Source organism: Ictidomys tridecemlineatus, chromosome 6 (assembly GCF_052094955.1).
Source record: "Ictidomys tridecemlineatus isolate mIctTri1 chromosome 6, mIctTri1.hap1, whole genome shotgun sequence".
Lineage (NCBI taxonomy): Eukaryota > Metazoa > Chordata > Mammalia > Rodentia > Sciuridae > Ictidomys > Ictidomys tridecemlineatus.
Genome location: NC_135482.1, coordinates 7711075 through 7738595, shown reverse-complemented (window position 1 = coordinate 7738595; position 27521 = coordinate 7711075). Strand labels below are relative to the sequence as shown.

The following is a 27521-nucleotide window of genomic DNA, read 5'->3' as shown; positions in this document are numbered from 1 at the left end:
GAGCTCACCCCTTCCCTCCAGCCTGCCACCCAGCAGTTCAGGACAGGCTGTCTGGGGCAGAGATCCCCAGCCTCTGGGAACAATATCCAGGGTGTTAGTAGCATCTGGGGTGGGCTCAGGAATCCACATTTTAAACAAGAACCCCAATTTTCCCATTTAGTTCTTCAATGAAGACGGTCCTCAGACCAGCAGATGACACAGATATTCAGACGAGGCTGTGCCTGCAGGGAGCTGCCAGGCTAGGGCACGAGGTTCCAGGTGCTGTACCAGAAACCCCACAAGCTCCACCAGAGGGAAAGCTGAACAAGGCCGCTGGCCACCCCTGTTTAAGAAAGTTAAGAGAAACGCAGTGTGAGGTGCTCCCACACAGAACTGGGGTAGTCTTTACAAGCAACCTGCTGAAGTTATCTTGCAATCAAGACCCCTGGGCTTCAGGGAGGGAGTCCTTGTGTCCAGGGTCAGGCAGTGAGGAAAGGGCAGCACGGCCTGCACCTCGCAGGGCCTTCTGCAAAGCAGCTGTGGCTGTCTCTCAGAGGCCAAGGCTGGCACCTCCCCTACATCTTTAGACTGTTTGGACGAGCTGCAGGCCTCAGTGTAGACTGAACCCTTCCTGCTGGGTCCTACCAGCTGAGAGGAAGATGAGTGCAGGGACTTTTCTGCCGCAGTCTGGCTGGGCACAAATAACCAAGCTGCCACAAAGCCTTGTAGGTTCAAACAGCAACTCTTTATTCCCAAAGTCTCACCAGTACTCTACACACACTTCCCGGGAATACACTCCCTCCACCAGGCTCCACACACCAATTCTCCTGGAACCCCCGAGAGAACTCAAAGGGAACTGCAAAATAGTGGGTGCCCAGGCAGAAGGATCCGCCCTAATCCCGGAGCCACCCTATTCCCGGAGCAGGGTCACCTTTCAACCATTCCCTCTAACAAAATGCCAGGCGTCATTCCGACTAAACTGTGGCTCTCAACAGTTTTCCTCCCAGGGTCCTTTGAAGTGGCCATGCCTTTCCAGAACTCTCCTACCCGCTCCCCCCTCCCCAGTTCATGTTCACAGGGTTTAGGACCCTGGAGATCTCAGATCTCTCCTGGAAATCTGGGTCCCTGTCAGGAATGGGCTCTTGGGGAGATGCTTCCTGGGCTCAGAATTTCATAGGGACCTATGGGTGCCTGTTCCAGGCTATGTCTTCTCAAGTGCTGCAGGTCAAGGTGGGGTTTCAAAATTTAGGATCTCCCTTGAGGAACGTGGGTCAGGCCCCAGCTGGTGCATGGTATCTGTGCTCTGATCTGATGATTCTGAGCACCATTACCAGTATGTGTTGAGGGGGAGGGGTTCCGATCACACAGCAGAGGTGAAGGCAACACAGTGAGTGTTCTCAGAGCAACAAACCCCACTCAGGTCCAGAGAAGAGGCAGGAGTGCTCCTTCTCGCTGGCAGACATCAAAACCCTCTGCCTTTACAGTTTCTCTTGGGTGCCATCTTGGGAGGCGCCGGTGAGTGAGGCATGGACCTCACCCAGGGCAGCCCCTGTTCCTGTGGTTGAGAGTATGAGTGTCACCCCCTCCTGCCGGCCGTTGCCCTGGGCCTTCTGTTGGGTATGTATCTATGAGCCTGCTCTGCACCAGGCTCTATCTAAAAGTTCCTATGTGGCAGGAAGTAGAATGAACAAAGTCCCTCCTTATGGAGCACGTCAGGCTGGGGGATCTGGGGAAAGACTCTTTTGTAAAGAATGGTCAGGGAAGACCTCTCACCAGAGGAGTATCTGAGCAGAAATTCGAGTGGAAGGAAAGACCCACACAGACATCAGGGAAAGAACCTTCCCCATCAAGGGAAGGCTCAGCCCCAAGAGCTGCAGGAGGACGAGGCCCGTTGCTCCTGCAGCTTCTGCAGCAGTGTCCCTGCTCCCGTCACCACCTTGCCTGCCAGCCCTTCCCTTCTGCCACTCCTGTGCATTTGGTGGCCCTCTCTTCCTATGCCATACCCCTATTTTCAGTCTCATTTCAGTGTTACCTCCTCTTGGAAGCTTGACTTTCTCTCATAAGCTTTCTTTGGGCCCTCTTTACCCATGCCATACATATTGTGTTAAAACGGTGCTCCCTCGTGTCATTCTTCCCCATTGATCTCAGCGGATCCGATTCACCCGCCCATGGCAGGCTCTGGATAAATGAGCACTGGTGGGATGACAAGCACAAGGTATTTCCCCTCAAGCCAGTCTCTCTGTCAGAGGCATGGAAATGAATTCCCAGCACAAGGGATCTCCAGGCTTGCATCCAGCCCTGCCAGCCCAGGGGAGCAGGTCCTGCTGAAGACAGCCTTCTCCAGGAAGGAACGAGTGAGCAAGGGCTCCACCCCCACCCCCAGGATGCGTCCTCCCCCGCTTCTGGGTCTGGAGATTGATTTTGCTTACCTACCTCCAAATGCAGCCACCTCTGGGGAGGAACTCGGCGTCTGCTTAGTAGGCCAAGCAAATAAAACAAGCCACTGAGGAGAGGGAGTGGAGGCCCTGTGTCCCTCATAGCAGTGAGGAACTACAGGGTGGCAGAATTTAATGACTAGCAGAGCCACACCAGACATAGCCCTCAGCAGCACCAAAGAAGGTGACCTGTCTTCCCTCCCACCTCCCGCTAGGCCACCACTTGTCCAAGCCTGGGCAACACCAAGGAGGGGCTCAGCTTGTTCATTCTGGCCCAGACAAGGTGGTGGCTACCGGGTGCAGACTTTGGGCATGAGCAGTGGCCTTGCAGGGCTTGTGAGGGGCAGGAGGAAGGGGCTGTGGAGCCAGGCCTCCTAGTCCAGCTCTGTTGAGTGTCTCTTGCTAACAGCCCAGAAGAGGAGACAGATGCCACCTGAATTAAATTCACAGCTGAAGTGATGTGGAAGGTGGTGTGAGTGCCAGGGAGGCCACCCTGGCTGTGTAGGAGGGACCAGCAGGAGACAGAAGGAGCAGCCAGTGCTCTGAGGACACGGTCTCCAGCAGCCTGGCTCCTCAGGGCCAGAGGTGTCGGTGGGCTTCGCAGAGCCCCTCCTTCCCTGCGTAGGGCAGGAATTGGCCACAGACACTGCCAGCCTCATGGGAATGGGCGCTGAGGCCTGGGGGAGAGGAGGAGCAGCTGCTAGCACCGGCATACCCCTTCCTCCACCTTGGATTGCCCTCCGCATTGGCCACCCTGGCTGTGCTGCGGGCCCCTCCCATGGGGCAGTGTTTCCTCATCCAGCCCAGCAGGCTGACCACAGATGAGGCTGAACCTGGCTTAGAAGGCTAGTCACTGCCCCGTTGCCGGTCGGCTCTGGGAGTGGGGCCACTGTCTCGGCAGCAGATCCCGGAAGAGGGTCACCCACAGGACTGTCCATGTCAGCCTGGTGAGCCACCTCTGGGCAAGCCTCTTGGTGGTAGTTGTTGACTCTGGAGTCCCTCCCACCCGCCCCCTTTATTCAGGAAACAGAAGGCTTCTTGACATCCCCAACGCAGGGGAACCCTGTGGAGGCTGGCAGGGCACGAAGACTCTTTGTGTGGCTTTTCCAGGGTGGTATTGACCTGGTTTCCAGACAGGCAGTTGTAAGGGGGGCAGTCACCCTAGCCTCCACACCTGAGGGGCAGACAGCCCACAGAGTAGGGGCTGGATGCGAATCTGCTGAGCATCTCCCCCATGCCATTCCCTGCCTGTGTCCCCTGTCTCCGCAGGTAAAACAAGTCCCAGTCCTTCCAAGTCCGGCAATTGCGTGATTTCCTGAGCTGCAGGACCAACCTGTGGATGCCCACCTGTCCTGCCCTGTGCCCTGGACAGCACAGGCCCCACCCTGTACCAGTTTGTACCTCCAGCCTCACCGGCCTCCACCTGCAGCCTCCATTCTGGCCTCAGTGCCTGAATCCAGATGGAAGGGTGGGTCCCAAGACTTCTAAGACCATCGTGTGCTTCCAGACTGTGGTGGCCAGGCCAGGAAGGGTCACTGCTGCTTTGTTTACATGAAGAGGAAGCTCGACTAGTGTCTGCTCTCCGTTATATACCTGCCCCTCCCTCCACTGGGTCAGCCCTGCCCGCCATGTCCCTGGGTAGGGAAAGGGCCATGTCTTTGTGCCCTAGTAGGAGAAGTCTCTGGGTCAGCTCCAGCCACCTGGTTTCTCTTTTTCTGGGCTTCCCGGTGCTTTTTGGTTGCTCCTACCAGGAAGGACAGGGTTCTGAGTAGGGGTCCCCAGTTCCAGTCTTGCTCCAGCCTTAGAACTACCAGTAGAAGGAGCATCTGGGACAGCTGGGGCACTGGCTGCTGTGGCCTTCCTGGCCTAGACCTACACTGGGCTCTGAGGGAACAGAGGGGAGGACACCGGCCTCCCACAGTCAGTGGCAAGTTTGGACCCCGCCCATGCAAAAGTCCCTTCCCTCCCCAACCCAGCAGGCGGGGTTGGTACTCCAGGCCTCCTGGGCAGGTGCCTGCTACAGCCCTCCATGGGTTCTTGGAGGGCCTGGCCTGGGCCTCCTTTCAGTTTGCTTTGGTTTGCAGCCCAATGAAGGGAAAGAGAGGGTCCCAGGTGATGGGGAACTGGACTCTAAAGACAGGACAATTTTCCCCTTCCCCCTAAGATGGTCATGGGTCCCCTCCACCTACAGAACTTCCCCAGTTACATTTCAGCCAAAGACTAGCCTTAGCCTCCTGTGACGTATTGGGCTCTGCTCAGGGGCCTCGTCCCCCCCAAGCAGGTGGCCTCTGCCACGGTGCTGGGCGAGGGCACCCAGTACACAATGCCCCTCCCCACCCGGTGACTGGTTTAAACAGTTCTGGAAAGTGCTTCCTTATGCACCAAGGCCTGGCCATGTGACGCATCTCTTTCTAGAGAACAGAGGAGATGTGAGAGTGGGGGCCAAGCCTTAGCTCCAAGTGGCCCCTTAGAGGTGAGGGACACGAGAGGCCTAAGCAGGCAGCTCAGCCAGCTCTTGTGCCGCCCGGAGGTGGGAAGCTGGCCTGCTTTACCCTTCTTCCCTCTCCTTCATGCAGGGCCAGGAGAGACACCTAGCAGGGTCCCTGTGGAAGTTCCAAGTCACTGCAGCCTAGAGCCAGCCCTCCTTTCTGCCTCAGTTTCTCCATGTGCCAAGATGGGGCTTTTCTCACTTTCTGTAGGACTTAGGGGAAACCATATGTTTAAGAGGAAGCGACTGAAGGTGGGGCAGAGTGCCGACCCTTAAGGGGGGTTCCCCCTGCAGGCCCTCTCCCCTCCAGCCTGTTTCTTCATCCTTTCCGAGGGCTGGCTCAGATGGTCTCTGGCCCCCTCAAGCTCTGAAAATGCTCAGGAAACTACAGTGCAGAGATGGCCAGGGACCGTGACGTCATAAAATGCAGCTCTTACTGTTGGCTTGTCGGCCTAAGCTTCCACCCACTCTGTTCTGCCTCTTGGCTTCTCAGTTTCGGGTGCGTCTGCCCTCTGTTCCAGCACGTGCACGCACTTGGTGAACTATGCTCCCCCTCGCCACATCTCAGGAGGACATCTGGCCTTCCCAGTTGGGGGGCAGGTTCAGGGGTAGATGGTGCCCTTGGACCCAGCCCAGCTGCTTCTGCAGGCTGGCAGCATGGCAAGGGCTGGAGGAGGACAGATTAGGAGGGCCCTCAGTGTGGGGCCCTGGCTTTGTGGCCCCCCACCCCACCAGGCCACTGTCTCGCCTGCCAAGTGCAGAGACTGCAGGTTGAGGGTTAGTGCAGCCCTGGAGAAGGCCAGCCTCCCGGTGAGCAGAGCCCCTGGTGTTGCTGCACCCTGGCTTCTACCCCACAAGGGCAGGAAGCCCAACTTCTGTATGGGGCTGGTAGACTGTCCCTTGACCTATGTCACCTGTAGTATCTGTCCTCAGAGTGTGGTTAGTCCTACCTCTGATCTATCAAGGGTATTTCTAAGACAGCCTCTGCTAACATCAATACCCTGCGCCTGTAGAGAACTTGATGGAAAGTCTAACAAGAAGGGAAGCCTAGACACAGGAAGAGGCGAGAGGGGGAGCGGCTCTGTCGCCCCCACCACACTGCTTTCCTCTTTTATTAAATGCCTACTATTTGCCGATCACTGTGCCAGGTGATTTAGGAACATACAGGTCTCAAACTAAGAACAGCTGAGGAAAGAGCCCTTTTCAAAGTCATCAAATAATTTTCATGTGTATTTGGGGCATGAGCCTCGTCGGGTTGTGTGTTGAGCCGCATGAGGTGTGATTGCCATTTCTCAGGTGAGGTACACAGCTCTCCCAAGTCCCTCATCACATAAAATACAGTTCTGGAGCTGTACCTCAAGCTCAGACTCTCAGCACTAATGACACTTTGGAGCTGCCAAGTCCTCTGTTGAGGGAGGGGCTGTGGTAGTATCGAAGGCTGTGGAGACATCCTTGCCTCTACCTGCTGCATGCCACAATGTCTCCAGATGTCACCCAATGCATCGGGTGGGGGTGTAAATCCCCTCTGTTTAGGGCCCCTGCTTTCTACTTTGAGGCTCCGACAACCACAAATGACTTCTTGAAAGGCGCTTCCAGGCTCTCCGCCCTGTGTCTTGGACAGAGCGCTCGTCGGAGGTGTCTGACGTGCCTGAGATTTTGACTTCTGGGACAGCTCTCCGAGAGGCATCCTCCAGTTTCAGCCTAGTTACATTGATTAGCTCTTCACTGCCATGCTCACCCCAGAACAGGTGTGTTTCTGTGCACCCATCTGCCTTACTGCACTCTGTTCCTTGTCCGGTTTCCTCCCAATCTGCTGCTCTTCCTGAGTCTCACCTACACCCCACATGGAAAGTACCCTGGGGTGTGCCTGTGTGTACCCAGCAGTGGCCCTGTTCCAAAAGCAGCCAGGGCTGATGGCAAGAGAGCCTCCAAACTCAAATCAGGCCAAGGATTTGCTACCTGGTTGTCATGGCCACATTCTGAATAAACATCAACAAAGCCCCCTCTGCAGCTAATTAGCCCTGCCTTGCGCTGTGGATTCAGTTTGTCATCTGGCAACGTGCCACACTGTGCCACACTCAGGCCTTCCTGCCCCAAAGACGCAGAGGCTGTCATTGATCATCTGCACTGCTGTTCCAGCTGCACAAGCTTTGCCACAGGACAGACACACACCCTGGGCTCAGTGAGCTGAGCCTGACCAAGGTTGGGAGCGCATACACCTTAGACAAAGGCAGGAAGCTGGTGCAAATGTGTTTTTAAGCTAATTGCAAAGACTTCCCAGTTAGGCATGCACTTCAAGGCTTCTACTCTCCCACCTGTGCAGCAAGGAAGATACCATGTGCTGCAGCAGGACATCACAGGTACCCATTCTTTAGGGTTCCTGAACCTGGAGAACAGGTAGAACAGCTAGACCTCACCTGTCTAGCTCACTGTTGTAATGCAGTATTTGCTTCATACCTATTTGTTAAAAGATTGAAGACTTGAAAGTCACTTAAAACAGAAAATAAGCCAGACTAACAAACTGGTGAGGCGTCACCAGCCACAGTGGCAATCGCCTGTTATCCCAAATGCTCAGGAAGCTGAGGCAGGAGGATGGCAAGTTCAAGCCCAGCTTGGGCCACTTAGTGAGACCCTGTCTCAAAAACTAAGTCCAAAGGGCTGGGGATGTACCTCAGTGGTAGAGCATTTGCTGGGCATGTATGAGGCTCTGGGTGCACACCTCAGTACTAAGTAAATAAATAAATGGGAAATCAATCATGATCCTTTCAGCCTTGTTCCTGATTTTGCTACACAGTACACGAGATCAAATGAGACCCTGCTGTCTGCCACTTAGTTTCTTAAGGCCTGCACTTATCCCTCCTCTCGGAGCATTTCTCCTGTCACTGTGTGTTCTAAGAGGAGTCTTCATCTCCCAGGCCCTCAGACTGGGTAGAACCATGGCTCCAGGCCCCTGGCTGCTCAGAAATGGCCCTTGCTGTGTGTATCCTTTCAAAATGCTCACAGAATTGGGAGGAGGAAAGGAGCCTCCTGGAGGTGAGATTTGTCCAAAGCCACCCAACAAGTCATGGGAAGGGCGGGCTGGCAAGGGCACCCAAGAGCACTTTCACTGCGCTGAGTGGCCTCTCTCCAGGTGACCGGTCGAAAGCTAGTTTCCACCTATGAAAGTGGTTAGGAGACAGGGCCACGTCTGCAGTCACTAAAACGCAGCTTCGGGAACAGATGTCCACGTCGTAGAAAGAGACTGACTAGGACCCACTGCAGATGCCAGCAAATGCATGGGAGCCTGAAAGAGGAAAAGCAGCCAAAGGCAAGAACAGGCCCTGAGCGGGGAGAGTCCATTGTGTGCCAAGAACTGTGCCTGGTGACTCTCATTTCCTGTGTGCGGCCTTGATTCCCTGTCTCGTCTCTTCCTGAAGGTGTCTTGGAGTTTAGATGACTGGACAGGGAGAGGGCAGTTCATGGTGGCCGTTGGAAGGCCGTGCATGTTTGTTCGTCCCGTGGATACGCACTGGGTGCCTGGCCTGGGAATATATGGTGAGGGAGGAAGACGCTGGTCTTCTGGTGGCGTGGCTGGCTGCATGCTGCTTGCTGGGACCTTATTGGCATGTATGGTGGAGAGGACAGGCTTCAGGACAGAGAGGCATGTGGAATCCTCATTCTGCCACTGAACGGCTAAAGCCCTGGCAAGCTAGTTCACATTCCTAAATCCTGGTTTCCTCGAGTGTCCACGGGGCTGATCTGAGTCCCTGTCCTGAGGCCAGGGAATAGTCACATAGAGTGCCCCAGCCCGAGGATGAACTCGGGAGAAGCACCCACCCAGGAGTGTTAGATCCAGGTCTTGGGATGTTCTCTCCTGGATTCTCTCCCTGCCCCGCCCCCTGCATATTTGCCAATTATGCAGCTGAGATTCTGGCACACGGGGCTAAACACCCCCAGCCCCCAACACATGGCCCTGCCTCAGAAAGAGCTGCAACATTAGCGGGTGGCACAAAAATCCCACAAGTTTTTTTTTTGTCTTTTTAATCTTATGTTGTTTATTTATTTTTATGTGGTGCTGAGGATGGAACTCAGTGTCTCACATGTGCAAGGCAAGCGCTCTGCCACTGAGCCACAACCCCAGCCCCACAACTTTTCTTGATGGATAGTTTTGCGTGAAATGTTAATTTAGTTTGAGAATCCTTTGAATATAAAATACAAATAAACCTACATCAGGGCTTGGGGATCTAGCTTGGTGGTAGAACTCTTACCTAGCAGGGGTGAGGCCTGAGTTCCATCCCTAGCACTATAAAAATAAGTAAATAAATAAAATAAAACCTAAGAAACAACATTTCCAGAGAGGCTGGCCAACCCTGCACCCAGCCACAACCTTTTCCAAGCCCCTGTCTGTGTGCCGTGTGTGCGCCACTTTGCCCGGCCTTAAAAACGGTTTTTATTTATTTATTTATTTATTTATTTATTTATTTGGGGGGGTTTCCTCTAGCCTCTCCCAATAATGACTCCACTGGCTGTCCCCTGGCTGCACTGGGAAGATCCTGACGTCCCTCTGGTGGCCCTGAAGAACCTATGTGCTGGCTCCTTGGAGGAGCCCAGGCGGCTGGCGGCACTGTGGGGAAAGGCTGACCCCTTGTGGCCAGCTGGCAGCTCGAGTCCTTCCTCTGGGGCAGATGGCAGGGCCGGGTTGGGCAAGATCTTCCTGCAGAGTCTGAGTAAATACTCCAGGTTTCTCAGACACACGACTTCTATCGCACCAAAGCCGTCACAGACCAGCTGTGAAAGAGCGGGTGCAGCCGGGGCGTCTGTGAGACTTTTTGGATGCGGAAATTTAGATCTTACATAATTTGTATGTTCCACAAAGAATTATTCCTTTAAATTGTTTTCAATCATTTAAAAATATAAAAACCAAGACAGAGGGTGTAGCTCAGCCTGTAGACTGTGTGCTTAGCCTGTGCAAGGTCCTGGGGTTCCATCTACAGCTGCCCCAAATAGATAAATAAAAATGTAAAACCCATTTTTAAGGCGCACACCTAGAATCCCGGCTGCTCTGGGAGTAGCAGGGGAGTGGATTGAGGTTGGGGAGTGGATTGAGCCCACAAATTCAAGACCAGCCTGAGCAGCAGAGTTAAACTCTTTCCTTTTTAAATATTTATTTTTTAGTTGTAGGTGGACACAATACCTTTATTTTATTTTTATGGGGTGCTGGAGAGCGAACCCAGGGCCTTATGAATGCTAGGCGAGTGCTTTACCGCTGAGCCACAACCCCAGCCCGAAACTCCTTCCTTAAAAAGAAAAAAAAGAAACATTCTTACCTCACAGGCAGTGCCCAAACAGGTGGCAGGCTGGCCTCTGGGCCTAGGACACCTGTCCTCCATGCCTTTGCTCCCAGCACCACCTCCCAACCGTCCTACCTGTCATCTTTGTCAGTGTTTTGTCAGGAGGAATCCAGGAGTTCCCCTCCCTCATCAGAAGCTGGGGAGCCGTTACTGGTTTCCACCCATGTCATCAGTTCACAGAGGTGCCCATTAGCTGCCCCGCCCTTGCCAAGGCACATACGAGAGCCCAAGTTTTAAGCAACATTTACTTCCTACTTTTATTCATTCATTCCTTCATTTGAAAAAGCTCATTGAGAATTTTCTGTACCCCAGGTGCTATGATAAGTCAGAACTGGTCTCTGTCCCCAAAATGTTCAGTACCTGGTTGGGAAGAAGGACCCAGGGAGGCAAGTGTTATGGTGGAGAGGCTCAGGAAGTGTGGAGCCCAGAGGGGGCACTCAGCCTGGAGTGTAGGTCAGGGGAGGATCCAGGAAGGAGGGCGGGATCTCTGAGCTACCCTTGAGGAGTTCAAGGAGAGGAAGGAGGCAGGCAGGGAAAGGTGCAGCCCCTATGTGGAACTCTTAGTAAAATCCCAAGCATCAGGCAATCAAGATGGTGAAGACTCCATCAGGGCAGCCAGAGGATCTGAGGGGAGGAAAAGGGGTGGGCCTTGCTTTCCACTCTGCTAAAAGCCTGGAGAAGGGAGGAGGGTGTAGAAATGTAGAAGGGGGTGCAGGATAAGGAGGAAGCGGCATACTTGGCATAGATACAGAGTAGGAATAGACAAACTCACCAAGGAAGGGCTGGGCATGGCCCCACTGAGGAGTCCCTTGGAGGAAACCATCCCTCACTGGGCACCTTCTCCTTATGAGTCTCACAATAACCCTGAAAGGTAGCTATGATTTTTTTTTTTCATATCTACCAATTAAAAACTGTGTGACCTTATGCAGTTCTTCTTCTCCTCTTCCCTCATCTGTATTTACCTCCTAAGATTGTTTGAGGATTGACTAAATTAACATATGTGAAACATACAAGGGCCCATTTTCTGGTCATGCAACCTGTGGTGTCCACAGGACTCAGAAGGTGAGGGGTCCACATTTGGTTTAATGCTCTGCCGTTGCCACCTTGCAAATCTTCATAATTTGGAGCCCTGTGCTTTCATTTTGCACTGGATCCCACAATTATATCCCCAGTCCTGCCTGCCAGAGTATATGCTTTAAAATATTAAGTTTTATCATTATCTTGGGGTTGAGAATAACAAATGTGATTTGATATATTCATTTTAGAACTAAGGAAACTGAAGCTGGATAGTTTATGTGACCTGCACAGAGTTAGATGCAAGCAGGCTCAGAACAAAGGCTGGAGATGAAGATGGTAATCTTCGAGGTGAAGGCAGGATACTGCCCTGGCTTCCCCCCACCCTGTGCCCTCAGAGGACCACATAAGGAGGGAAGTGCACCCAGGCACTTTGAAGGAGCCCAGAAAAAGAGATGGTAGGAAAAAGAGCATGAACAGTTGTAGAGGTAGGAGGAAAGCTGGCTATTTTGGGAAGCAAAGTAAAGATTCTCAGAGTAAAACATAGTGGTGAAGCCATGGAAACAAGGACTGGGAAAGTCTCTTGGATCTTGGCCACAAAAAAAGGTTATAGATGAGCTTAGAGAAACAAGTTTGAGTAGCATTAGGGCTAGAAGCCAGGTTTACAGAAGGGAGCTTGGTAGTGGTAGAGACGGTCACTGGTTATTATTTAAGAAGTTGGGCTATGGAAATAGAAAAGGGAAGTAAGGAATGAGGAGGAGAGGGAGGGAGGGAGGGAGGAAGAGAAAAGGGAAGGAAGGCAGGCAGGGTCTCTGAAGGGCTGGAAGGAGAGCAGATGCCAACTGGGTTACAGAGGAAGAACGTCCAGAGGCAGCAACTTCGCCAGGGAGCGGTGTGCCTCTTTCCCTGAGTCTATAGGAAAAGGAGGGTGGAGTATGTGAATAAAAACTATGGGGGCTTCTGTTCTTTTGGGGGCTGGTTGTCTCCCCAGCTGTGCTGTGGAGTTCTTACTGTAGACATCTCTGGGCACCACAGCTGTGTGTGGCTCAGCTCACTCACTGGAGTCAGACTGCCCGGGTTCAACTGTGGATTCAACAACTACCTGTGGTGACCTGGAGCAAGTTACTTGGCCCTTCAGTGCCTTTGTTTTCCTATCTGGAAAATGGGGATAACCATGGTTGCTGTGAAGCACGACTGCCACCATTCGTGCAAACCCCCCAGTATGGGGTCTGACAAACACATGCACATGTCCAGGACAGGACAGTGATTATTAACAACAACATCTCCTTGCCTTCTTGTGAAACCCCTCCCGTGCATCTAACATTGGCCAGCATGCTGAAGGGTTCCAGGGTTGGCTGCTTGACTAAGTAGCTTTCAGGAAGTGTGGTCATAAAAAATGAGGGGTGATTTGGAAGTGGCACAGCGTCTATCTCAAGGGCTTTGTTGCACAGTAAACGCCACAGACATGCAATAAATGCTTATGAGCATGCCCTTTGTCGTTGGCACACACTAGTATGTTCCTCTCCCACATTGATCCTGGTCTTTGGCTATTGCCACACCCAGGCCCAAGTGAGCAGTATCAGGTGATAGCTGTCCTCTTGTCAGGTTTCTTGACAGGGATCATCCTATTGTTAGAAGCTTCAAGAATTGCAGAATACTTTACAAGCACTGCCCAATGTCTCATAGCAATGAGAGGCCAGGACAAAGTGTGGCGGGTGTTCTCCTGTGCCACAGAAATCAGAGCTGGAGTAGAACCAGCTGGCTATGTTGTCCCAAGGTTGGGTCACTGCAGAAGTGTTTGCCAAAAATCCCCACTGCCTTGGATTTTGTCCAGGCCAAGGGCAGAGATCACAGCACAATCTCTCAAGGGACAAAAAGGAAGACTGTTGCTTTGGATGGCTTGGAGCACTCTTGGTCACCATCCAAGGCAGCTATCACTCATTAAATCTGCCTTCCCTTCCAGCAAAAAACCAACTCAATGGAACACCACATACAGAACTCTAAGAATGGTATAGTGCTCCAAGAACACAGTGCCCATGCCTGCACACAAGTGTGCAGGGCTCGAGGGGTCTTTTTACACTCAACTCTGGTTGGGTGGGAACAAACAAAAAATATTAACCCTGAATAGCATGCAGAGAGAGGGAGAGTATAGGAGAGTAACCCAGCATTTCATTTTCTGATCTGGGCTGCCTTTAAGGGTATGGTTTGTGGCCACAATCACCAAGTCGTGCCTGAAAGCCCTAGGGCAGTGAGGGTGAGCTCAGCGGACACCCTCACCCCCTTAGCTGAACATTCACACCAAGCTGAGCAAGCCCCAGAGTCCTCACACTTCATGAGACAGAAATTTGAAACCCTCATCCTCTGTGATAAATATTTGATTGATTTATTGGCTTCCTTCTTATCCAGACAGAAAATGAGGACAGGTTCCATTCAGAGCTGCACTTTAGAGTAACAAAAGCTCTCAGAGCCCAGATATGACCCTGCACCACATCCCACTGTTCGAAGAAGAAATCCATGTGTGGATCTAGTCATGAAAGAGTCTGGGGAGACATTCTCCTTAATGGGTGGCTGGCCGTAGAGATGGGATTATGGAAAGCTTTTATTTTTTACTTTTTAACTTTTTATGCTGTCTGAAATATAGAATACCATATTAAATTGAGTAAATGTCATATATTTATTCAGTGTTACTTCTATGATTAAAAAAAAACACCTAGCAATCTTGTTTGGAAATTATTTCCCTATTCTTAAGTGGACAACTATGACAAGGTTTCAGGCTTCCCATCTTCTCCCAAGGAGAGAAGCACAATGAGGCAGAATGGTCAAATAATCGATGGCCTTCAAAGACAAAGAATATAGGAATAACGGGCTTTGGCCGCTCCCAGATATTCCCATCCTGTTCCCTAACCCCAGAAAACAAATGCTACAGTTAACAACACATCTTCAGACTATTGCCTGGCTAACAGGCAATAGTCTTTAGTTTTCTTTGTAGATGGCACTTTAATTTTCTTTTATATGTCACTTTTTTCTGGTTAGCTATCCCTGGAAACCCCTGACCATCCCATGTGCTTCTAGGGCCAATTGTCCCAGCACTACACTATGATTGTCTGTGTACCTGTTGCCTGCGCCCTCCCAGACTAAGGTTCCTGACCATAAGGAAGGTGTACAACCCTTGTTCCCTAAGCAAGTGCTCCACATGTTTGCTAAATATTTTCTGAACAATTATCTATTTGGGAACCTTTTATGATCAGAAGGGATACAAAGATGAAAAAGAGATTATTTCAGTATAATTACAACCGGGATATATCCAACAATTAAATATAAAACTAAATACTAACTAGTGCATGCCTCTAATCTCAGTGACTTGGGAGATTGAGGCAGGAGGATTGCAACTTTGAAGTATCCTGAGCCATTTAGTGAGACACTATCTCAAAATAAAAGAGGGCTGGGGATGTGGCTCAAGCAGTAGCGTGCTCGCCTGGCATGCGTGCAGCCAGGGTTGGATCCTCAGCACCACATACAAACAAAGATGTTGTGTCCGCTGAAAACTAAAAAATAATTTTAAAAAAAAGAATACAAAGGGGTGAGGATGTAGCTCAGTAGTAAAGCCCCTGAGTTCCATCCCCAGTACAAAAAAATAACAAAATTAGCATTATTTTAAGGGTTAAAATAGGGGTACAATCAGTCAACTTGAATGTTAGGAAGGTTTTGGACACCACATTCTTTGTGTTTTCTGGTTCAAAATGCTCAGATTTTTGAATGCTGGTATGGGGCATGTGTGTGGAGCTGTAAGGATTCAGATCCTTAGAAACTTTATTAGAATGTGACTCATGATCTTTCTTCTGCCCTTGCAGTTGCCCTAGGAATACCTGCCATTTACTCTTAATTAATGTTTGTGAAATACTTTTGTCTTCCTTTACTTAAAGGTCATAAGTGTTATTATTATGTTACTGTGGTTGTTTTATTATTAAAGCAGTGCCAATGAGATTACACAACAGCTTGGATTAGGAAGTAAAACAAGGGCCATGATCCCACTGAAGCTACAGGGGATAGGGATTTGGGATGGTAAAATGGTAATTACCCCTGACGGAATGTGGGCTAGAGTCCAGCATTGTGCTCCTGAAGATCATTTCGTCCCAGAGGCTTAGGGCTGGCCCTCTGGCAATGGGTCCGAAGCATCCTGCCCTCCCCTGGCTGAAATATGGAAAGCTGTCACAGAGAAAAGAACCCAGTGGCCATAAGCCAGGAGCACAAGGCTTGCTTGGCATCAGCTCCCTGGAAGCTTTCCAGGAGCTGAAGGGCTTTTTCATTTGCAAGCAATCAATTATTTATTTCTAAGGCAATTTCTCTCTCTCTCTCTCTCTCTCTCTCTCTCTCTCTCTCTTTCCTTGTTTCCAGCTCTTGAGGACTCTCTCCAAGGAACAAGCTGAAGATGGATGGATGGTAAGGGTTAGTATAATGCACATGCACACATGTTCTGGGCACACGAGGGTGGTAGAAATATCCATTCTTAAATCTGAAAAGAAAATGATCATAGATGCAGGCTATTTGTCATGGAAAGATCAAGACTAATTGAGGGTGGATAAGTAGAGGCAATGACAACCTTGCTATAGGTAGTCTCCAGCAGTGTCACTGCCAGAAACTGATTGAGGAACCTGGCATCTGAATGAAATGTTTTTAAAATATTGGGTTGATTGACGGGTACGCTTATGAACTCAAGAAGAGGCACTAAAGCATAGTGAAAAGAGTGAAGGCTCTGGAATCAGATACAGGACATAAAGAAAGGCCCGCCAACTACTTTGTAACTGGATGACCTTGGGCAAATTTCCTAACCTCTCTCAAGCCTTCATTTCCTACCTGTAAACCTCAGTGTGTAACTCACAGGTTTAACCAGATGTTCTCTGTAAAGAATTCAATACAGTACTTGGAACAAAACTCGCACAATAAATGGTAGTCATTATTATCAACTACTGGTCAACTAATCAGAGTTGCTCCCAGCTCCCTTCTAAACAATTAACTGCAGCACAGCAAATCCGGGTCTGAAGGACGCATTTGTGTGCCCAATAAAGAACCAGGAAAGAACTCAGTGGAGTCAAACCAATGGCATCAGCCCTTGTTGTGAGCCGGGCTTTCTTGCTGTCCCACCAATGGTTTGAGGATTTGACTTGCGAGCGACATCCTGACAGTCCAATGACGCAAAACCAGCCCACACTCAACACTTCGGTGGGGATAAATCAAGAAGCCGGCACGTATAGATTCCGTTATTAGGCAGTATTGGATGGAGAGAGGAGCTTAAAGGAAACAGCGCCTGGGAGAGGCATTGATGAACTAAAAAAAAGAAAAAAGACGATGGTTGCGCCAAGCAAGCTCGGCCGCCATCATGCTCTAGTTTCCCCTTTGACTCTCTGGGTCCGCCACCGAGGAAGCGGCCTCTGGGATGCTGAGGGGGTGTGTCTCCGCGTGATTGGCGCAGGCCGTTCAGCCAATCCTAGATCGTCAAACGGGAAGCACTTAGCCAATGAGGGGCAACGGCAGCGGCGAGGACTTGGAGGGGCGGAACAGCAGCTTGACGGGCACAAAAACCAGCCAGTGAGAACCGGAGGCAACCTCCCTACAGCCAATGGAGTGGAGCTCTGGGCGGGCCCCCCAGTGTTTGTGTTGTGGTTTTGGGGGAGGGAGGCGGAGGGGAAAGTTTGTTTATTTTGTTTTTAGTTTCTGGGGTCCCCGAGCTTCTAGAAGGTGAAGCGGGAGGGAGTAAACCCCACGCCCCTCGGTCCCCCTGCGACGTCGCCCACATAGCCTGCGGAGAAGCGGGGACCTCACGCCTCGTCTCGCCTCACAGCGGAACGCCGCGCACTCGGAGCCGGCGCGATTCCGCGGTGAGTACTGTCGGCCGCGCCGTCCTTCCCCTCCCCCGCGCACCGCCCAGTCCGAGTGGGGCGCCCCCGGGTGGGCGAGGGCGCCCGCGGGGGCGCGCGGCGCGGCTGAGACGCGGCATGTACGTGTCCTCGCGACTGAGCGCGCGCGGCGGGAACGGGCCGGGCAGGGGGCGTGAGCGCGCGGGGTCGGTGCGGGCGGCTGCGCCCGGCGCGCGCCACGAAGCTGGCGTCGGGTGGATGGGAGTCAAGAGACTACCGGGGCCGCGGGCGACGTCCGGCTCTTGGGCCGCGGCGCCCGGAGTGGCCGGGCAGGGACGGGCGGGCGGGCGGGCGCGCGCGGCTCCCGCGTCACGCGCCGGCAGGTGTGAGCTGGGGGGAGGGCTTCCGGGTGGGCTGGCGGCGGCGAGTTCGCTTCCCGTCGCTGGGGGGCCTAGCGGCGGGGAGCCCTCGGGCCCCGCGACGCGGCCGAAAGCCCAGGCCCGTGGAGCTGCGTCCGCCTCTGCCTGGCGGCGGCGGAGGCAACGTCAGGCCTCCGAGCTCGGGTCCCTGCGCGGCGTCCCCGCCTCGCGCCCGGGACCTGCGTGATGGAGGCTTCGTGTGCCCAGCTTCGCCGGGCCGGGGGCTCCCGGACGCTGCCCGAGTGGCGGCTCGGGGAGGCGCTTGTGGCTTCGGACCAGGAAACGAGGGGCCGGAGCAATGATGGCTTTCCAAACGGCCCCCGCGAGCGTTCTACCTTCCCCTGTCCGGTGCCCTTAAGACTCAAACTAGCGGGTTTATTGGCCGTGGTGGCCAAATGCCCCATCCAGCGAAATACACTAGTGGCTAAGGACTCCCAGTAAAGGGCAGCCTCGTGAGGGCCTCGAAGACCAGCCCCTTGTAAATTTGGGGGGCACAGGTTAGTTACCATTCTGGGACTTTTAACTCCTTGTATCTTTTGGCCTTTGTATTATTATTAGTGTCCCCTCAACAGTTAAGCAAATAGAAGTTAAGGTATATACAAGTCCACATTTTCGCATCTTGTGTAAGTTTAATGCTAGAGGTTATTTTTTAAAAATTTCAGTAGTGTAGGTTTCCTGTTGATTTGGAGAAGCATCTGCGATCTTGGTTTAAAACCATATGTATTTTTGGTAGTGTCATGTAAATGCCTCTTAAGGAGCAGAGCTTGTAGCATTTTGTCTTGAGGTGGGTCGTGGGAGGGTTATGAATGTAGTATGTCCCCACACTTGTGCGTATTTATCAGTGTCCAGAACACAAATCAGATAGGCTTGTCCTACCTGAAATCAGTGGGGATACTACGGATACCTGTGTATTTTCTTAGTTCTTGACAGTTATTTTATCTATGTATGTACGTATTGCGGTACCAGGGATTGAACCTAGGGCACTCCGCCACTTAGTTACATTGCCAACCTTTGAGACAGGATCTATCTAAATTACTGAGATTGACCTCAGACTTTCGACTCTTGGGCCTTGGCCTTCAAAGTAACTGTGATTACAGGCATTCACCCCCTCAACCGCTGTTCTTGATGGCTTTTAAGTGCTTGTCCCCAAAATCATTATTTTAGCAGTGTTTCTGATAGAAATTTCCAAACTGGAACATAAATGTCATGCCTGTGAAAATAACTTTTTCATCATTCACATAGAAGCACTTAAAATGTTTTAAAATAAGAACAATACCATTTGTTCAAATGGTAGTAATGTTAGCTAACATTTATTTCATGTTTACCATGTCTCAGCCTCTTCAGGTAATATCATTACTGTTCCAGGGATGAGAAAAAGGACTGTAAGAACCATACATTTGGGAAGTTCAAGGACATAGGTTTAATCTCAAGTTGTTTTTTTTTAATATATATTTATTTTTTAGTTGTAGGTGGACACAATACCTTTATTTTATTTTTATGTGGTGCTGAGGATGGAACCCAGTGTCCCATATTTGCCAGGCAAGCACTCTACCTCTGAGCCACTCTAAATTATCCAGAGACAGAAAGGTAGAAAGGACATGCAGAGCAGAGGAGTAGAGAAGGAGGGCACTACTGGTGAATAGGCTGCCCATACTTAAGAATTGAACATTAAGTCTATTTTTGGTTTTTAGAAATTAAGAACATTTTCACACAAGTACATCTAAGGTCTTTATATTTCTTCCATTTGAGTTTTATAAAGATAAAAAAATGCAATTTAGTTCAGGGTTCAAGTCATCACCCAACCAACTGAAGGTTCAGATTAAATTGTCATTGCTCAGAGAAGCTTTTCTTCGAGACCTCATCCCACAACTACCATCCACCCTCAGGTCTCTCAGAGCTCCTATTCATTTTTCATAGCTCTCACTGCAATTTTTGATTCAGGACCATGTCTATTTTTGCCATATCTGCAGAGCCTGTAAGAGTTTGGGCATAGAGCAGACTCCCAGAAAATATTTATTGATTATGTTGTAAGTTGGGCTTTTGCTTTTATTGTTTATTATACTGTCATTTCTGGTAGTGTTGCCTACCTCCTCTTGGCATTCTCTGGGACTTCCCACTGTTGGAAGTCTTACCATATAGAGATATATCTATAATTGCTGAAGAGGACACTCGTTCTGTTCTCTGACTTGTACCTCTGCCTGGGCACCCTTATTATTAAGCTAAACTAGGTTTAACCTAAACTATGCTGGGCTTGCTAACTCGTATGAGTGTTGCATCTTGATTATCCAGGCTGGGCTCAGCACTTGCACCTGTTATTCTTCCCTAGTCTCAAACTACTCTTTTTCTTTTTTTTTTTTTTTAATGCTTAAGAGAGATCAGGTTGGTTTTTTTTTGTTGTTGTTGTTTGTTTTTTGTTTTTGTTTTTTTTTTTTTGAGAGAGAGAGAGAGAGAGAGAGAGAGAGAGAGATACTTTGTTTTTTAGTTTTCCCTGGACTCAACATCTTTGTTTGTATGTGGTGCTGAGGATCCAACCCTGGCGGCATGCATGCCAGGTGAGCGCGCTAAGGCTTGAGCCACATCCCCAGCCCTCAAACTGCTCTTGAGTTCTTCCTTGTCTGTCCACCCAGCTTGTTGCTTCTAGAGACCTTGTATCCTTTCCAACTGAGTAGCCTGCTTACCCTTTGGCATTTGACATTGACAGCTGCCTCCAGTGTTTTGCCCTTACACTAGTCTTCCTGAAACAGCGCCTTGTTCATGTTTCCTGCTCCCTCCCAGATTTACCACAAACACTTTGGTTTGTAAACCTTCCTTGGTGTTTCATTCCCCAGAAAGTTTAAACTCTTCAGCCTGTTTTTTAAAGTTCCCTAGACTAGCCCTGTCTAATAGAAGTAGAAAGCAAAAACTGCATATGTGAACCATGTATGTAACTTAAAATTTTTTAGTAGCCACATTAGAAAAGTAAGAAGAAAGGGGTGAAGTTGGTTTTCATAGCACTTTTTTTCAATTATTTGAGTATATCCAAAATGTTATTTAAATATGTGATCATTAAAATTGTTACTGAGGTTCTTGACATTTTTTTTCACTTAAGTTTTTGAAATTTGGAGCATATTTTTCTCTCATATACATCTCAGTTCAGACTGACTACATTTCAGATGCTTTATAGGCAGATGTGGTCAGTGGCTCCTATGTTGAGTGGCATAGCTCTAAACCATGTCTTCAACACATGTTGAAGGACCAGACTGGTAATTCTAGCCCCTGGCCCCTTGGTAATTCCATTCCCCTCACCTAGAACTAGTATCCTTTTCCAAAATGCCGACCTTCCTTGCTAAGAAACTCAGGGAGACTCAACACCATCCCTAAACATCAGTTCTCACCACGTGCTCTTTTAATCTTTTAATATTTTTTTGGGGGGTGGATATCATTTCTCATATAGTAATTTCTTAGAAATTTTATGAGTTGGTATTATGAGAGGATAAGCACAGACACTAGCCAGTAAGAATGACTGATGAATTAGAACTAATGCCAGCCATGTACAGCCGAGTTCTCATCTGCCTATACCTGCTGAGTAACAGCTCTGCTTGTCCTGGACTGTGTATTGCCTTTCCCCTTAAGACTGAGTTTCCTGAAGACAGGCCTTTACCTTCCTTGTCTTTGTATCCTCCAAACTCCTCCTGACTTGGTCTGTAGTAGGCAGTTGGTAAATATTTTAAATAAATGAACAACTGCTACCTTGTATTTGTTTTATTCTTTTTATGTGTTATGTTTTAACTTTCCAGTTGGAAACTAAAATATATATAAGTCTTTTGAGGACAGAGATCATGAATTACAAAGAAGTATATGGCATATTTTCTTCATTATCTTCACAGAAGCATTTCTTCATCCTCTGAATGTAGATTTACTCCCCTCCACAAACCTTGACACAAAAAGCTATGGATAGTTAATCTATCTACTATTTATTTGTTTTAAAGAGAGAGAATTTTAATATTTTTTATTTTCTAGTTTTCGACGGACACAACATCTTTATTTGTATGTGGTGCTGAGGATTGAACCCAGCGTCGCGTGCATCCCAGGCGAGCATGCAACCGCTTGAGCCGCATCCCCAGCCCTGGACACAATATCTTTATTTTACATTCATGTGGTTCTGAGGATCGAACAGGGCCTCATGCCTGCCAGGCAAGCACTCCACCACTGAGCCACAATCCCAGCCCCTGGACAAATAACTTTATTTTACATTTGTATGGTACTGAGGATCAAACCCAGTGCCTCGTGCATGCTAGGCAAGCACTCTACCACCGAGCCACAACCCCAGCCCCTGTCTTTTTTTTTTTTTTTTTTTTTGGTCAGTGCTGGGGATGAAAACCAGGGCCTCCAGCTTGGTAGACAAATGCTCTGCCTCTTAAGATATACCCTCAGCTCCTGGATTTTTTTGAAAAATAACTATGTTTTGAGGTTGTTATAGGTTTTCGGGTTGAGTCAAAATGAAGTCTGACTTTAATGAGACTTTCTTTTGTGATTTGTAAACTGGCTCTGAAAGCAGCTTTAGAAGTAGAACTGCATAGTTCCACGTTGATGGATACTAATGCATACCCCTCCAGATGGGGCAGAGGCGAGAGTCTTTGAACTGGGAGTCAAAAGTCCTAGGTTTGTTTGTATTGTAGACATTTGCTTGAGTACCAACTATGTTCCAAGCCCAGGAATGAGAACCAAAAAACTAGTGGAAAAAAATTGTAAAGCCCTCTTAAGACAGAGGTGAAATTTTTAATTCTTCCTAGGAAGATTTAATTCCTCTCTGCTCCCATGTCTTTTCTCATTTCTTGTTTCTAGATCTGTCTATCATGTTTTTAGACCTGTCTATCCCACTAGGTTGTAAGTTTCTTAAAACAAAGACTATTTTCTGCACCTCCAAACTCACATTAAACTGTGCTAGCTACATTGTAAGTATTCAGATGTGTATTGAAAAATGCCCAAAATAAATTACTTAAGTTATGTAGAGCCCTAGATTTTTCTTATGCAAGTAGGGAGTCTATGCCTCAGAATTGTTGAAACTAGATAAAAAATAATTTTTTAAACTACAGATCTGTATTGCTGTACCTCAACAAAAAATGTTTGCTTAAAAAATAAGTATAAAGAAGTATAAATTTGACATTTCTCCCCTGCTTAAAAGTGTTAATGGGACCTGTCATCGTCCCCTCTATAATATAAATTCCTTGAGAATAAGAACCTGAACACTTGTTTTTATTCGCTTGAATGCTCAGTAAAGACCCTGCCACCATCCCCTGCCTCATTTCTTGCCACTGCCCTTGGCTGCCTGTCTTGCACACTGATCTTCCTCAAGTCCCTGAAATGTATGTTGTAGTACCCAGGGTACTGTCCTGCACATACTGTTCCTGCCATCTAGGGGACCTGCACCCCAACTTTAGTTAATGCCTCTTTAGTCCTCAGAATGTGTGACTTCTCGAGTGACTTACTAATCATCTTCATCCCAGATTGGGGGATATTGCTTTTTTTTTTTTTTTTTAAAGAGAGGGACACAGAGAGAGAGAGAGAGAATTTTTTAATATTTATTTTCTAGTTTTCGGCGGACACAACATCTTTGTTTGTATGTGGTGCTGAGGATCGAACCCGGGCCGCATGCATGCCAGGCGAGCGCGCTACCGCTTGAGCCACATCCCCAGCCCAATATTGCTTTATTTAAAAACAGAGTATTTAATATAATTGGAATGAAATAAGCATTTAACAGGTATAACAGAACATAGCATACTTTGTCTTTTTTGTTCATATTTGTATCCCCAGCATCAACCTGTGAATTGTCAAGGTTGTAGGTCCACGAAACCATTTCAGACGAAGTTACAAAGACAGAATTGAAAATAGAATTTAAAATATCCTAGACTAGGGGTGCTCCTCAGTGGTAGAACATGTGCCTAGTGTGTATAAGGCCCTGGGTTTGATCTCCAGCACCAAAATTAAAAAAATTTAAAACTCTTAGTAATGCTAATGGTTAAAGTAAATATGGGAAGAACTGATCCATTTTAAATTGTCTTCAGGTTCTATTTTCTCTTGCATCCTTTTTCTTTTTTACGTGACAGATAATTGTATACCTTTATGGGGTATAGTATAATCTTTTGGTACATTTATACTCTGTGTGTGTGTGTGTGTGTGTGTGTGCACATTTAAAAATATATATTTCTTGCAGTGCTGGGGATTAAACCCAGGCCTTGCCAGTACTCGGCAAACACTGTTTCACTGAGCTACACCTCAGCCTTATATTTTTTTCTTAATTTCTACTCAGAGGTAAACATATTAAGATTATAGAAATAATATAATTACAAATATTAATTTGAAAATTTTATTTAGTCATTATAGTTTAGTGAATATCCTCTTAATCCTTATTAGTTGAAATAATCAGAATGGTTATTAAAAATCTTAATACATGCTAGGGATGCACATGACTACTTTTTTTGGATATTTGACTACACACTGTGTGCTGATGCTGTGCTAGAAGCCGGAACTATCAGGATGGGATGAGTAGAAATCTTTACTCTCAAGGACTGCAGAGCAAAGTGGGCGAGGCAGAGGTGGACCCAAGTGAGTGCCAATTGGTATGACAAGTGCTGTTATAGCTAGTATAAGGGTGGTGGTGTGGGGCTGTGCATGTAAAGGAAAGTCATAAGCACAGTGGGAGGGGATGAGATCTGGAAAGTATTCCAGCGAAGATGAAGATCATACAAGGCAGTGGAAGAAGAGGGCATTTCAGGCAGAGTGCACAGCCTGTGCAGAGGCATGAAAGTGTGCATTTAGTACATGGAGAAGATGACCAGTGGCGATGTGCTTTATAAAGCTGGTGTTAAGGCACAGGACCACCAGCTGTGGTTAGCTGTGACATGTCAGACAGACTCTTGGACTACAGTTTAGAACTGGAAATGACCTTGTAAATAATTATCTGATTCAGTATATTTGAACTCATAAAGGCATTATGAAGTTCCATTCAAGGAAGATAATCATAATCTAGAAAGGTACTTGTCACTTCAAGTTAATATGCTTGCTTGAGTAGAGTACCTGAAACCATGCAAATAATGTCATGTGGAATTAGAAAGTGGTGACTCATGGAAGCTTATCTGCAGCAGCAGAGAGTAAAGGAAGTGACCTTTAGATTACCTGAGGTGAGTGCTGATGCCATCTCTCATGGCCAGACACTGAACAGTGAAAGGGACGAGATAGGAAAGGACTACCCAGAAGGACCTCTGGGTGCGTGTCCTGAGAAAGATTATTCCCACAGCTTGAAGGTCTTTACAAGTCTCTAAGTCTCCACGTGGTTCACTGAGCTAGCATTAGTCTAATTTAATTCTCAACCAGAGTTGAAGGAAAGATAAATTGAATGGAAATCAAGCCCATTTTTTTCTTGTTTAATTCCTCTACAGTTTTAACAGTTCTTTTCTTTCTGTGTTAGACAGCTTTCTGTTAAGGTAACAACTGTTTGAGGTAAATCAAACTTACAGAGGAACGGTTTGGGTTTAGAGAATAGCTCAGTGGTAGAGTGCTTGCTTAGCATAGGTGAGGCCCAGAATTTAATTCCCAGCACCAAAAGAAAAGAGCAAAGTTTTATTTGGGCACACAGTTTTGGAGATTTCAGTTCATGGCCAGTTGGCTTATTGCTCTGGGGCGTGGGAGCAGGAAATCAAGGAAGCCCTCACCTCTTGATAGCTGGGTCAGGAGGTGAAAAAGAGAGGAAGTTTAGGGATCAGGACTCCACTGTTCTCTTCATGTCCCCAGGTGGGCATGGTGGCATATACCTATAATCACAGCTACTTGGGAGGTTGAGGCAGGAGGAATCCAAGTTTAAGGACAACCTCGCAACTTAGACCATGTCTCAAAATAAAAAATAAAAAAAGAGCTGGGAATGTAGCTCAGAGGCCCAACACTCTTGGGTTCAATCTCACTACCACCAAAAAATAAAAAAGTATATTTCTAATGACTTAACTTCCTTCCACTGGGCCCCACTTGCTAAAGGTTCTGTCACCTCCCAGTAGTGCTCTGGGGCAGGGACCAAGCCTTCAACACATTCAAGGTCCAGATTATAGCACTTACCTCTGCTTATTACTCTGAAGTAGTGCCCCTTTCCCTGGTCTACTCTATAGAATGAATATCTTTCATTCTATAATCAATCACTAATTATGTTTTTTTGTTTATTTGTTTTGGTATGGTGGAGTGAACCCAGAAGTGCTTTACCACTGAGCTGCATCCCCAGCCTTTTTATTTTTTATTTTGATACAGGGTCGCACTAAGTTGTTTAAGGGCCTTACTAAATTCCTTGAAGCTGGCCTTGAACTTGCAATCCTTCTGCTTTAGCCTCCCAAATTGCTGGGATTACAGGCATGTGCCACCACACCCAGCCTCGAACTTGTTTTCAAGAGCAATTGTGGGACATCTATACCTTGTTGGCTAACCAGTGTTTCTCAGCTTTGCATGTTCAGAGCTGCTCCCCCCTTCCGCCCCAGAATGGGAGGAAGTGATTAATATAGGTAATTTAGCATCTTGTGTGATCTGGTAGTGCTGATCACACAAGATATGCTAAATTACCTATATTAATGTTGACTGACCTAGATTAAAAAGGGCTAAAGAGGTAATGGATAATAGGGAGAATGGTAACAATGAATATAGTTTATTTAAATGATTGGGAAAGACAAGAAGGAGAAAAATGGAAGTAGGACAGGATTGAGAAGGCAACAACATCTTAGAGTAAGACAGAATATCTGTTTAAAGATGTTAAGGAAGGACCTCAGAGCAGAGGTTGGGGAGTGGATTGGAGCTGCTTGAATGAAGAGGATATAGGTTTGATGGGATAAGGCCCCAGATTCCCCCTGTGGACATAGGTAGAATAGTCAGCATTTAAGGTTGTTACAGCTTCCCAGGAGCAGAGGAAGACACCATGGGTTCTCATCTTGGATACCTTGACTCAAAACAGGTTTATGCTGCTTTGTTTGTTTTGTGGACACAGTAGGATGGTTTGCTCATATTAGGTGTAAATAGTCATAGTGCTAAATTTACAGAAAGAGGATATTGGTTATAACTTTAAACTTACTCTAGTTTCCAGATCATACTATCTGGTTTGTGATTAGTAAACATGTTTAGTAATCATTTTTTTTGGTGTGAGAATAGTACAGTGACATTGTATTAGTTTCCTAACAATGTTGATTTATTAAATGTGTATATTTAAAATATACCACAAATCCATCATTACCCTGAGACATGTATATCATTACCCTAAGTACATGTATAAAGACACGAATGGTGTGATTCTACTTTGTGTACAACCAGGGAAGTGAAAAATTGTGCTCTATATGTATACTATAAATTGAAATGCATTCTGCTTACCTGTATAACAAATTAGAATAAATAAATAAATTTTAAAAATTCTATAATGCTGTGGGGTTTTGTTTGTTTTTTGGTAACAGGGATTGAACTCAGGAGCACTCCACTACTAAGCCACATCCCCAGTTCTGTTTTGTATTTTATTTAGAGACAGGATCTCACTGAGTTGCTTCGCACCTTGCTTTTGTTGAGGCTGACTTTGAACTAGTGATCCTCCTGTCTCAGCCTCCTGAACTGCTGGGAATTACAGGTATAATGCTGTTTTGACATGTCTTTATTTAAGAATGTATAATTTAGGAGCTTCAGAAAGTGGAAGTGGTCTAGCTGTCTGACCTGGAGTCCTCCTGGTCAGGAGATCAGGAGAAATGTCCTGAGTATCTGCTGTGTACAGGTTCTGGTGGGAGGAAGGAGGTCTGGAATAAAGGGAAAGCTGTGCTCTCCAAAGGGCTGCCTGTTTCCTCCCATGCAGATCTTGCTGGTGGTACAGGTGCTCAGAGATTCCTTTTCATGACATGAGGAGATGTTTTGCCCAGATGTATATTCTCTGTGGAGCTTCCAAATGTAGAATCAACAGAATTAAAGATAATCTTTCACCATCTATTCTTTTGTCAACCTTCTTTCACTATAAAATT

General features: G+C 47.8%; 2 protein-coding genes across 7 annotated transcripts in view; both read left to right on the top strand.

Annotated features, from left to right (window-relative positions):
• Fam83f (family with sequence similarity 83 member F) overlaps positions 1-27521 on the top strand; it is a 122125-nt gene that overhangs the window by 26262 nt on the left and 68342 nt on the right. For 3 of the 5 annotated variants that reach the window (XM_040277727.2, XM_078052698.1, XM_078052697.1), the window contains exon 5: positions 3684-7662. In XM_040277727.2, the coding sequence (XP_040133661.2) occupies positions 3684-3733 (50 nt within the window). In that variant the 3' untranslated portion in view covers positions 3734-7662. The other 2 variants (XR_013440224.1, XM_078052696.1) reach the window with 2 other exon arrangements.
• Tnrc6b (trinucleotide repeat containing adaptor 6B) overlaps positions 17136-27521 on the top strand; it is a 248970-nt gene continuing 238584 nt past the window's right edge. For both annotated transcript variants that reach the window (XM_078052689.1, XM_078052688.1), the window contains exon 1: positions 17136-17241. In XM_078052689.1, the coding sequence (XP_077908815.1) occupies positions 17240-17241 (2 nt within the window). In that variant the 5' untranslated portion in view covers positions 17136-17239. The remainder of the gene's footprint in view (positions 17242-27521) is intronic.